Source organism: Candoia aspera, chromosome 7 (assembly GCF_035149785.1).
Source record: "Candoia aspera isolate rCanAsp1 chromosome 7, rCanAsp1.hap2, whole genome shotgun sequence".
NCBI lineage: Eukaryota > Metazoa > Chordata > Lepidosauria > Squamata > Boidae > Candoia > Candoia aspera.
Genome location: NC_086159.1, coordinates 58,839,806 through 58,853,032, shown reverse-complemented (window position 1 = coordinate 58,853,032; position 13,227 = coordinate 58,839,806). Strand labels below are relative to the sequence as shown.

At 36.5% G+C, this 13,227-nt stretch overlaps 1 protein-coding gene across 4 annotated transcripts in view; it reads left to right on the top strand.

Annotated features, from left to right (window-relative positions):
• Positions 1 to 13,227, top strand: part of CADPS2 (calcium dependent secretion activator 2) — a 351,208-nt gene that overhangs the window by 252,711 nt on the left and 85,270 nt on the right. For all 4 annotated transcript variants that reach the window (XM_063309566.1, XM_063309564.1, XM_063309563.1 and 1 more), the window contains exons 17-18: positions 8,880 to 8,983; positions 11,966 to 12,122. In XM_063309566.1, the coding sequence (XP_063165636.1) occupies positions 8,880 to 8,983; positions 11,966 to 12,122 (261 nt within the window). The remainder of the gene's footprint in view (positions 1 to 8,879; positions 8,984 to 11,965; positions 12,123 to 13,227) is intronic.

Sequence of the window (13,227 nt, the reverse complement as noted above, 5' to 3'; positions counted from 1 at the left end):
TAATTTAAAAGTCCCTGATTATTTTTGCATCTAAATGTTTCTATTTGCAAACATCTGGGCCAATCTGAGCAAGTTATCAAAGGTCAGAATCACAACTGAATCTGTGAAAGCTGAAACAGTAGCACTGATTGGCTAACTCTGGGGTAGCTAATCTGAGCTGCTCCAGAACTGTTTTGATTAACTGTTCAACATCACTAATTTTATTCTTAGTCCTGTTATAGAGCTAGTGGCAATAGTTTGAGAGCTTGTTCCTATCCAGTGTTGTTGGAATAGACACCTGCAATAATTACATGCTGTTCTGCAGATTTTAAAAATAATCATACTTAAGAAATAGGCACTCCACAAAAGGAAAATGGGAGTGCATCTGATGTTTAAAATGTTTAAAGGAAAAGAGAATTATAAAGAATATTAAAGGAAAAGGGCAAAAAATTGTTCTGGACGTGATGTGACCTCTTTTGTTCCCATCACTCCTGTTTTGTTTTCTTTTTAGAGGTGCTACATAATTCTGTATTTCCAATCTTCTATATGAGTTGGTTCATAGTCTTTGTTGCAAGTTATCACATAGGAGATACAGGATTGCTCTGAAACTAAAACACATTGTTTAAGTTATGCTTAGATTAAAAAACTATAGTTTCAAAACAGTTTGTTTAAACCTCTGTTTCATGCTTCTCAACCTGGAAAGTTCCCAGAACATCTTAGAGCATACTAAAAATAAGGAAGTCAGCAGGTAATAGGAACAGTGAACAACAACCTTCCCTAGCAAAGGAAGGACGAATATGGGTCTAAAGATGTCCAAAATAATCAGATTGAATGAAGGCATCTTGAGCGGGGAGAATACTACAACTTCCTTCAGCGGTGACAGAAACATTCCCTCACTCAAAGAAACAATTCTTCCTTGGATCCAAACTGGTGCTGCTTTCCCCCACCTAGAATGTATCTACCAAGTTGAGATATTTATTTATTCACTTATTTATTTATCAATTTTGTATATGAGTGGTATTAATACATCTGTTTCAGTTGTTCCCTCCTGATTGGGCATTACATTTGATTGTGCCTATATTGTGATGTTGCTTGAGCCATGAATTATTTTTCTTAACTGCAATTAATATTTTAGGAAATTGATAATTTATTCATTTAAACTATTTTTTGTTCGTTATTTTGTTCATTTTCCAAACCATAGATTTGTTTTGTTGTTGCCCATTTTCACATCTGTTTGCAAAATAAGCCAAAAACTGTGAGCATCAAAATACATATAATATATACTATATACTCTGTGTGTGTGTGTGTGTGTGTGTGTGTGTGTGTGTGTGTGTGTGTGTGTGTGTGTATATATGCTCTGTGTGTGTGTGGGTGGGTGGATGGATGGATGGATGGATGGATGGATAGATAGATAGACAGATAGATAAAAATTCTTAAGCATTTTTATATGCTTTTACTTTAAACATTTTTGTACCAATATTTTCAACGGACATGCTTTTTGAAAGTGGTTTTCTCCTAAATCAACATGTTTATCTGTATGTGTTTTTTTCTAATTTACATAATTTTGTAAGCATTTTTCTTTACATTTGCATACATTTTATAAATTGCACATTACATTTTACAAAATATGAGAAGCAGAGAAAAGTAGACGAGCAAATGTGTTTCCAGAAGAATCAGATTGGATTCAGTTATTTAAAAAAAAGTCTAAACAATTTCTTAATTCCTAGGAATGAGTTGAGCTGGATTTCAATTTTTCAGCTGTTGACAGGAATCTGTCATTGTCCATGTTGCCATAGAGTGATCTATTAATAAAAAATAATAAGGATTGGAAAAATAATATGCTCGATTGATGTGTGTCAAATGAAGAACATTTTGGATGCCTATATATGTGTGTGCCCACATATGCATCTTACAGTGGGTCCCTTTCAATGTTTTGCTCCGGTGATATGTACATATAATGCCTGGCATAATGGATTTTTTTTTTTTTTCATTTTTGTGTGTGGACTCTTGGTGCTGCTGCAGAATACTGTAAATGACAAGAGCCTCAGCAAAGAGAAGGTTGCCTTGGTGATGTTCCTGAGGTTAAGGTCACTTTCCATTTTCAAAGACAGCCAAGGTGGTGATGTGATAGCTTTGAGTGATATTTGTGGGAGTGGTGAAAAGGGAGCTGCTGACAGGGTTGCGCTCCTAGTTCTTCTTTCCTGGGAAAGGCATGGTTTCTGTAACAAGGTTTTTTGTTCTTTTCAAAGCATTTTGATCCTAGTGAAAATTAAATTACAAGCTCAGACTCTGTCTGCTTTTAATAGTATAGGAACATGATCTATATTTCTTCTACCTCTCTGTTTCCCTCTAATACTAATATTAATTTCCTTGGAAATAGGCAGCGGCTCAAGAAAATCTTCTGTAGGTTTCTGTAATGAGTTGTTATAAATAGAGGTTATTAGAATCTCCATGAATGTGATCACATGAGTGATATAATATGGTTTCTAAAGCAGAAGCTGGTGCCATTTACAGAATCCTTGGTGAATTCCAAAGAATGTCTCCAAGCTGAGCTCCTAATAACATGCTTATAGCTCTAATTGCTTGGTGAATCTTGCTTTGGTTGAGCAATGTTAAACTGCAATTAAAACAAAACAAAACGAAAAACAAATATGAAATTAATGCCTATAACTTACTCAGTTGCAGGTATTTAGCCTCAATATTTTTGTCAATATTATGTTTATCTCCAAAAGTCCCGTTATGCTTTGTCTTTCTTACCTCTTACTTACCCAGCCATAATTCACACAAATATTTTCTGACACAGTAGTACCATAATCTGCCTTACAATTTGGCATTGTAAGCTGACCTGTAAAGATGCTGGTATCTATAGTTATTTGCTGTGATGACTATATTCAAGAATACAGTATTCATGAATATATGCCTCTCAGTAATGGTGAATGTGGAACATTAATGGGAAGGATCTAACTAGAGATGCGCAAAACATTTTGAAGTTGAAATTGCTTTGATCCTAAAACATCCCAACTGTTCTGACTTTACCAAAAATTTTCTGACACCATGCTAACCTTCAAGATTTTTCCAACCGTGAAATAGTGGTCCAAACAGTCTGTTTCAAAAGACTGGATGGCTCACAAAATCCACTGAAAAAGTAAACAGTTAAAACCCACAAACACAAACAGTCCAGACTAAAACAACTGGAACAGCAAACAGTATTAATAGTACAAAAAACAATACAACAGGGGCTTGACCAATGTATCCCACCTACATTAATCCCAGCTGGAAACAGAGCCAAGTTTTAAGTTTTTTTTCTGCACACCTCTAATGATAGTCATTGATGTCTGCCTTGTAGGTTTCAGTGGGAGTAGAATGTTGTACTAGTTACAGGTGTGACCTTATTTATTTATTTATCTATCTATCAAATTTTATCACTGCCCATCTCCCCCCCAAAGGAGGGACTCTGGGCAGTTTACAATAAAAACAGAGTTAAAATTCAAACAATTATAAATACAATAAATACAATAAGAGTAAAAATGCGATAAAATCTAGATGGCTGAGAGTTCTCTATCAGTCCATGAGTATAACGGGCCCTTTTAAAATCACTCTGTGGCACTAGCCAACCCCAGAAGTGGCTAGTCCCCTTCCCATTCCAGGCCTGCTGGCAAAACCAGGTTTTTAGATTTTTATGGAAGTCCAGGAGCAAGGGGGCCTGTCTCACCCTCGGGGGAAGAATGATCCAAAGGGCGGGAGCTACCGCAGAGAAGGCACACTTCCGGGATCCCGCCAGATGGACTTCTTTTACGGATGGGGTCCGTAACTTGCCCTCTCTATATGACCTGATCCAGCGTGGATAATCGTATGTTCCTATAGATATGGCTTACTAGTTCCACATTTTTTATTTTTTATTTATTATTTATGAGAAAGCATTGTAGCATGAATTTCCACTAGAACATGCATAACTCCAAAGAATCAGCATTTTTTTAAAATGCAGAATGGTGATACTTGTATACGCAGGTAGACTCAATATTATATTGTAGTTAGCTTTTGCTCTTCTTTACTTTATTGATACAGGCTACAATAACAGTATTGTGAAAACCTGACAGTGCTTCCCTTTCCCTCCCTTTTTACCAAAGAAAGTCAATTTGGGACAATCTTGAGTTTCTCACACTTCCTTGTTTTCCTGGGCTAAGCTAATGTTTAATTAATGGTCATTGCATGCCTCCTCCAAGGTCATCTCTGTGGTCCTCTACAATAAATGAATGGATGTAGTGATGGTCATTCACTGAAGGAACAGAAAGGGGAAAAAAAGATTGGCATAGGATAGAAGGAGAGAACAAATTATGGCCAGGAAAAAGTAAGTGAGAGACTTCGGTCCAGACCAATTGTTCAAAGACTTGTACATCTTGAATACAGGCTTTTTCAGCTATAGTTTCTTAAAATAAAAATAATGTCTTTGCATGTAAATGCCTCCAGGTTCACAAGGGTGTATTTGAAGAAAATAAGAGCACTACAAGCATTGTTGAACAAAATAGGAGCTATTTGTGCAAGTGGTGAGAGGCCATCTCTAATTGTGTCAAGCTCTTGGCACATGTTCATTTCACTGAAATCACCAAGGGCAAAATCAGTTGTCCACTCAAAATATCTTTTTATTCGGCCCTTTCACATCTGAGCAAAAAGCTTTCCTATGTTAATGTTCAAAACTTGCAAGCTTTAAGTGTTCACGTGGGCACTAATTTGCTTTCAGTATGATACTTAGCCATTGTCAGTTTAACGATACAGAAATAGCTCCCTTGATAGTAAGCATATAGGGTTGTTGTTGTTCTAAAGAGTTTTCTTTTGATCTGATATCTGCAATACTGCAGATAAATTTACATTAGTCAGCTTTTAATTAAAACATTAAGATGCTTTTGAAAATGAAAAATTGGTTTGAGTATGCTCATGGAGAAAAGACTGAACCTCCAGCTAAACTTAAAATACTTCTGTTACACCAACAGATGAGACAAGAAACAAGTGAAAATTTCACTACATAGTAAATGGTCAAATGCTACAATAAAGGATGAGAGTTTTAACCTTTAGTGCAGTTTTTCCCAAGCTGATGCCTGCCAGATGTACTGGACTACATTTTTCATACTCTCCATCCAGTTGGTGGGTGCAATTATGGAGGTGTATTTCAGAACTTCTGCAAAATGCCAGATAGAGGGGGATCAGGAATGGACATGTTTTTAGAGCCTAAGGACTGCACTGTGCTTTCAGCTAAAGGAAGGTAAGAGGATCACAATAGGTGGGAAGATGACACAGAATGAGTGAAACTAATGGATAGGGCATGGATTAAAGTTGCCAGGGGTTGGTGAGGGTGTCTTGTGTGGAATTTAGTGAAGGCTTATCTGCAGCTATCTACTGAAGAAGCTGGGTAGCCTTCAGCTGTAGTTTAACATTAGATGCTCTTGACAAGAGAGGTGTCTCTCTAGATCTTGCTAGGGATCAGCTGTTCTTTAGGCGTGGGTGCTCACCCTCGAGTTTATCGGAAGAATCACTAGTTGTCTTTAGTAAGAGCAAGGCCTAGGGTGGAGGGCAAATAGATCAGTGGAGTTTCTGTAAAACATAGTGATATGTGGGGCCTGGGGGACAATTGTGCTCTCTGCAATTGCTTCTTACTGCCCCTAAGTGGATGGTGAGGGAGCACTCCTGGGGAAGGAGAATTGGACAGCAAGAGAATTTTGTTTGTAATGAACATATGCTAGACTGCCTCTCCCAGATAAAGGTGGCTATCAGTTTAATGCCAGTTTCTTCTGGTTGAGAGGCCTCAATCCTGGATCCAGGTGGCTGAATTGGTGGAGGCCTTGGGCATAACCTGCTGCAGATAAACCCTACATAAAGATACCATGTTCATCTGTGACTTCATCATGGACAAGTGAGCAGACCTGGTGTATATTACCAAAACTTTGTTGGGCAAGGGTAGGGATGATGCCCTTTCTGAGATTTGGCCTCCTTGGCTTGGGGTACTTCAGCAGCTGCAGTCTTGCAACAGGTAAAAGGGGATGGCAGTAATCCTTAAGATGCCTTGAGTGGCTCTGCTTTACAGATGATGAACTGTGACTGATGGTATGTAAAGGTGAGTCAGTGAACTCTGGTATTCTTCCTTTAACCTTTTTTTTTCTTAATCTTAACTTATACCTATCCCTTGGGTTAATTGTTCCCAATTCTAATTGCTGCTGTGGAAGTCTTTCAGTCCAGATGTGGTTCATCATTACTTTTGGCTTATGCAGGATGTGGTCCTTCCTAGACACTGCTGTATCCAGATGGATTCTGGCAGACTCTTGGGGATCTTTCCAGTAATCTAGCAGGGGGTTACATGGAATGTCTGGTCAAACTCTGGAACTCAGAAGTGATTATAGAACTTAACAAGATTCTTCCTTCCTTTGATCACTGATCGTTGGTAGCCAGTTTTACCAAGGAGGTCCTAACAGAATAGACTTCTGGAGCACTGATCGAGGAAGACTAGAAGCAGCTTTGACTGATGAACATGGTTAAGTGCACATGTTCAAGCCTACACCATGAGAATGGTGTAGCATCAATATTTCTTCACTCATATTGCATTAGTGGATTTTTTCCCATTGGCCTTGTTGAAGTTGACCCTTGGAGTAAAAATTCCAATCAGATTTGTGGAGTCTGTTTCTTGACTTGGCCTACTTTGAAGGGCTGCCAATTTCTTTCAGCCTCCAAACATACCATTATGGATACTGTATAGCATAAACTCTACCGACTGGTAAACTAGATCCATGACCTTGGCTCCTTTAGGCAGCTTGGCAGAGGGGGGGATGAACAGCTGGAGGTGGTCAGTGCCTCTTTGGGAGGGAGGGTGATGCTAGCAGCTTGAAAGAGGCAGTGATGTGCTCCCTCTTGAACAGGCCTTCTCTTGAGCAAGTGGCACCCATTTTCCAAGCATCCATTTTTAGAGAAGTTTATTGGGAAGATGTTAGGACACCCTATATGAACCAGATACTCGTGTTGCCTCTCAGTCAGGGTTCAGGCCTGGACATGGGAAAGAAATAGAATTGGTTGCCCTGGAAGGCAGTTAAGGTGGAGTTATTCCATGGAGCTTTTAATCAGTAATTACTGGTGCTTGGACTGCAGACACCAAGGTGTGTTGATAGTTTTGTTAGCTTTGAGCAGTTTTTATGTTTTATACTTTAATTTGAAGTTGTGGGGGTCTTTCAGAGTGCAGTGATGTAGAAAAGCCATAAATAAATAAAATAGGGCCAAACTGGTTTGATTTAAGGTGGTTTATTTTGTAATACCTTTCTGAAAAATGCACAGCCATATTAATTGCTCATTGCCTTTAATAATGTCATAATGTGGATTATGGAGGGAGCTAAAATTGACTCTCTCCATTCATGAGATGCTGAAAATAGATTTATTTTCAATTATATAATCAAATTTTGTTAATACGCTTGTTCTTCTTGTAAAAGTAATGTGTTCTTAAGGAACCAATGCTTCATTTGTACATGTGGCAAAAATGTTTTAGAATTTGAAATAAACTTAATAAGATTTATAAATCTGTCCATACATTTGTAGTCTGTGAAGAGTTTTTTAAAAAGAGTTTTTAAAAAATACTAGAATAAAGAAACCAGATAGGAGAAATAGAAGTAGACTGATCCCCTATCCTTTACCTTATATGTCTACTTGAATATTTCTGTTGTATCCTCTCTCCTCCACATCCCCACCCTACTTTTTCCAGTAATTCCTAAACAAACAATATGACTTATTTAGTGTGCAGTGTCTTGGCACAGTTTTTGCTAGGCAGGTTTGCAAAAAAGTAAAACCACACTATTTATATTCATAATAGCTTAGGTAGAATTGATAGCTTTTCCATGGAGCCCAATCCTTTGCAAGCATCACTGAACACAATAGAACTTATATCTGGTATTAGTGATATTTTTAGAGTAACTGTTTGCAAAGCCAGTTAGTCCAGATCCTTATTTTAGCATCAATTTGTGGTATTTGCTAGGTAAATAATCTTTGGATTATTGCAACAAAGGATCTTGGAGTATTAACCAGAATACATGCATATTACATTACATGTAAATGCATATGTATAAATCAACAATTTGCACATAGACTATATACATTAAATGCAATGTGTGAAAATGTCTACAGTTTGGAAGTGTATACAAATAATGATTAAACAAAACTAAATATTATTTTAAAAGTAATTTTCCTTCTGCAGTTCCTCAACATTGCTGTTTTTCCTTGCTGTTGGTGTGGGGATGGATGGATGCATGGATGGATGGATATTAGGAAAGTTTATCCTGGTTTATGTCTTTAAAGTTGTTGTCATTTTCCCTTTGGGGTCCATTTTTGCCTCCTTTTTTAATGTTTTGGTGGAGGAACCTTTATTTTCAATCATGGTCTCATTGTGATGTGTCTTGGAAAAGGGTCAGTAGTCCTGGCCTGTATTTAAAATTAATCTTATTTTCACATTATACATAACTGGAATCAGACTGTCTGAAAAGCAGGAATTTTGCATATTGAGCACAATTATTCTTCCAGTGTGAATAATGTTGTAGCCATTGTATGATGAAGAAGAAAACAAACCAGTAGCTTCTGCTTTCTTTGCAGAGATGGCCTTGGAAAGGATTAGAATTTGCTTATTGCAGAAATTGAGCATCTGATGTGCCGGTGCAGTTTCAACTGCTAGTTAAATTGGAAACTGCTTCTGGTGCTCCCTCATTTCATAGCAGATAAAATGTTTTAGGTATTTGTACAATTCGCATTAAAAGCATCCCTGAATTGTTAGATGATGTCAGTCTCTTGAAATTGTTTAGTTATGTGTCACTTGGAATGTTTCCCATACCAGAGTTTCCTACTTACAATCATCCTGGTTTGTGTGTTCCTCTTTACTACAGAGACACTGAACTTGGCATCTCCTTCGGTAAAGCTGGAAGAGGTTATTCATTTAGCAGAGCTCTGCATTGAAGTCCTGCAGCAGAATGAAGAGCACCATTCAGAGGTGAGGATAACTGCATTAGCTGACCAATAATGCTTTAACGGCCACCCTGTACTGCCTTGGTGTGAAGCAGTTCTATCAAAAAGCATTACAGGTAGAGCCTCTAATATATGTTAAAGGCAATTTACATTTTCAGAGTTCTCAGTTGTGAAGGTTTTGAAAAATGAAGTGAAATAAAGCCCTGCTCGGATTTTTCTTTGAATAAGCTTCAGGTTTGAATAGTTAAAAAAAAAAGAAAAAAGACATAAATGCTGGAAAAAATATAAGAGCAAAGAAGAGGTGGTTCCAGCCATTATCTCACAAATAATTCTCCAGTTTCTCACCTCTGGATAAAAATAAGCATGATACAGCAATACAAAATAGAAGTGCCTTCTATCTTAAATTAGACAAACAGATTAAATAAGAGGGCCATATTTATTATGCTATTCTAGTCTGGCTATTGTTATTTTTTCTTTTTAAGAAGAGTAATAATACTGGTACAATCCACAAGAAAGTTTTGGGGAGCCTATCAGATGAAATCATCTGAACAAGACTTCTAGTCACCCTCAAGCCTTGTTGTTTCGGGAAGGCTGAAGTTGAAGCCATTCCTAAATCTCAGTGGTTGAAGACATGTAATGGAGTAGGGATTTTGCAAGAATAAAACAAAGTTTCTTTTATTTAACAAAATGAATAAATAAAGTTTATAGAACTGCATTAATATTGTTACTGACATTTTAAAAGTTTGATGAACTAGCCTCAGTGAGGCACAAATTTGCTTGGATGGAAGTACATATTTTAACATAAGTGTTATATTTTTTTTTCCAGTAGAGACACACAAAGTAGTAAGCTAAGTTGTAATGTCTATAAATATGATCATTCAAAACATCTGCTTTTATCTCACACTGTCAGTTCTAGATTTTAGCTTACATCTGTCATGTGTGAACTTGTTATGGATATTTTATTTTATCCTGAAGAAACAGCTGCTTCAATGATTTGAAATTAATTCCCAAGAGGCATTCTACAATGGTATTGCCACTGTAAATAATTAATAATGCTTATATGTGAATTTCTCTTCTGAGAATATATATTTAAATTAAAATTACTGGAAATTGCAGAAATTAAATTATGACTGAAAAACTATATTCTTAATTTCTAATTTTAAAGTACAATGTCCATTATATACTTTTCCTTCTGCAAAAGATAAATATTAAAACTATAATAGCTGGGATTTTATTTCTAACAATATATTTAAATGAATCCGAGTAGAATGCTGATTTTTTTTTAATATACATTGTTCCTCAGTCCAAAACATTAATACTTGAGAGTAAGCAGATATCTTTCAAAATTGAACAGTGATACAAAAAGGGAGACAAAGGATGTGTATCTTGCTAAGTTCAACTATTTTTTTGTTTTTCTCCTGTTCTACAACATTTCCAAAATTATGGATTCCCCCAGGGAAAAGAGGTATGTTATTCATCCCAATCAAGGCAGACATTTTTGTCATGATACCATGCATTGTTGAACTGTTTTGAATGTATGGCATCAATTATTTTCTTTGATGGCATTGACTTTGTTCGCATGTGGCATCAGTTATTTTCTCTTTATCATATTTCTCTTTTTTAAATTATATCTGGTCCAGCAGGTAGCTGGTTAAAAGTAGATATGAGAGAGATTTGACTTAAAGATCTTCATCTACTCTGGAGGCACTGAACAGCCTTGAACAAATAAAACTGGAGTAATTTTCACCTAACTTACAAAGTTATAGATTCACGATTATAAAGTATGTGTGACAGGCAGAGAGTTTCTCTGAGTCAGTGTTGAACCAGACTGGTATCCTCTGCTCATAGAGAATGCCAGTTTTGCCTGAGTCTTCTAATGTGGCTGCAGTTCCCACAGCTGCTCAGCAATATGGACAAAAACACCTGTAAAATTGGCTGACAAGCCCTGTTACTCTGGAACCTTAGTGCCATTGCTAGTTTTTTGAGGACAACATAGAGAAAGAAGATAAAAGCCTATGCAGTTCAGTCTTGGACAGAAGATCAATAATTGAGCCATTGCTGAATATTGCAATGTTATAATTCAATAGCACATGAAACCTATGTTGCTATATTGTATAATATAAATTAGAAATAATAGTCAAGTAATTTAACAAATAAGATTTTAATTTCATGCAACATTTTTTTCTTCTTCCAGTGGAACACATGTGATTAATCAGTAATTACATTCATCTTCATATTGTCTTAATTACTACTGACAGAACCATGCTTTCTGTGATACTAGTTTTTCTTCACTTTATTCCTAGGCACCAATTGATCAGGAAATCATCAAGAGATTTCTCAGATTCATGGAAATTTCTGCTCATTTTGCTATTGAATGTGATATCTTGGATTCTAGCATGCATCATCCTATTCAATTTATTTCCATTTTAATAGTACTTTATCTGAGATTTCTAGCTAGAAGGAAATTCCAATCTCTGAGTTTCACAGGGTATCAGTTATAATTATTAATACAGCCAGTTCTTCTTTCCCATTACCTTTTGCAAGAGGTAGACAGTGATCAAATTACTGTAAAAGCTGGTCTCAATCTCAAATGCTAGAGATTGAAGCTGGATTTGCTATATACAAAGCATTTCTTTTTCCACTAAATTGTGTCCTTTTATATTTAGTGGACAACGGCTACCAAAGGGCTGATTCATGTATTTAGGCATCTGAAAACCCAATTTAAAATTAAAAGTATATGTGAGGTAATTACTGATCATGTTGAAAACCCCATTGCAGTATTTTCTTGAATCATAGCAAATCCCACCCTCCCTGAAATATATACATGCAAATTACATTGGATGCAAAATTCAACTTTTCTTAATGAAGAATTTCAATGGCTTTTAAAGAATGAGTGCCACTTTCCATAATTTCACAGATGTACTATTTTTATGCCTACTTTCATCATATTTTACAATCACACTTGAAGGAGAATGTAACTGAGACTTTTTTTTAATTGATGTTACAGGCCTTTGCATGGTGGCCAGATCTATTGGCTGAACATGGAGAGAAGTTTTGGTCTCTTTTTACTGTTGACATGGATTCTGCACTGGAGGCCCAGCCACAGGATAGCTGGGATAGCTTTCCTCTTTTCCAGTTACTCAATAACTTCCTGAGAAATGATCGTAAGTTTGGTGTTTGGTTATTATTATACCTGCATTTACTCTCAACTTTTAAATCTTACTCCCTTTTTCGGTTTTCAGAATGGGCAGCATAGAAATCTTTAGCTGTATTTATTTAACCTTGCTTTTCTCCAGGCTCGTTAATGATACAATCCTAAGCACATGGGAGTAAGTCCTGCGGCATTCAGTGGGACTTATTTCAGAATAAGCGTACAAAGGCTTGGGCAACAAGGTAAATATTAACATATTTGAGATACAGGTTGAAATTCTTTTGCTGTTACATTACAGTTAGCAAGTGGCTTCTTTATAGACAGTGAAATAGACTGGCTATAGCAACTTTCTTGTAGCCCCAGATGTTCTGTAGAGATCCTTGCTCAGATTTCGTCTTTGCCCAACACAGCACATACATTTCATTTAAACTACAACTAGAACTCTTTTTGCCCTGGGCATTCAAAATTGAACATTCCAAAGAAGAAGTATAACAAGACTTCCTTGTTGTTCCATAGAAAGGTTTTGCGCTTTATTTCTCTCTCAAGCTTATTTCTTTGTAGCCTTTCAAATATTTTTCTCAGTGTTTACTTGGATCCAGATTCAGCGGCATACATGCAACCAAATTTGTTTCTTACTGACTGCAAGCCAGGATCTGTAAATACAGCTGACAATAACTGAGCTTAGGTGAGCATATCTCAGTCTAATCAGCTATGCATAAGAATCTCACCTGTTCGTGAATTCCCTTTTCTTTCTTATAGTGAGAAGCAGAAGTTTTTTACAGTGAGAAGTCCCTTAAACCTAGAAGGTATTTAAACCTCAAAGCTATGTTTGCAAACTCAGAACAATCCAGGTTTATAACTATGGTTATAAGTTGGTTTACGATCTTTACATGCTAAACCTGGGAACCATCATTTTCCAAAAGATGAGATGGGAAACTGTGGTTAACTAGGGTTTTCAGCATTCCACTGCAAGCACAAGGGAAGAGGGAATGGGCTGCATGTGTAGCAAAAGCTCCTCTGTATATCAAGGTTTTTTAAGTTAAAATATGGTATTCCAAATTTGGTCATTAGGAAATTTTCTTGTAGAATTTTTCATTTAGTCATAGAATCATATCCTT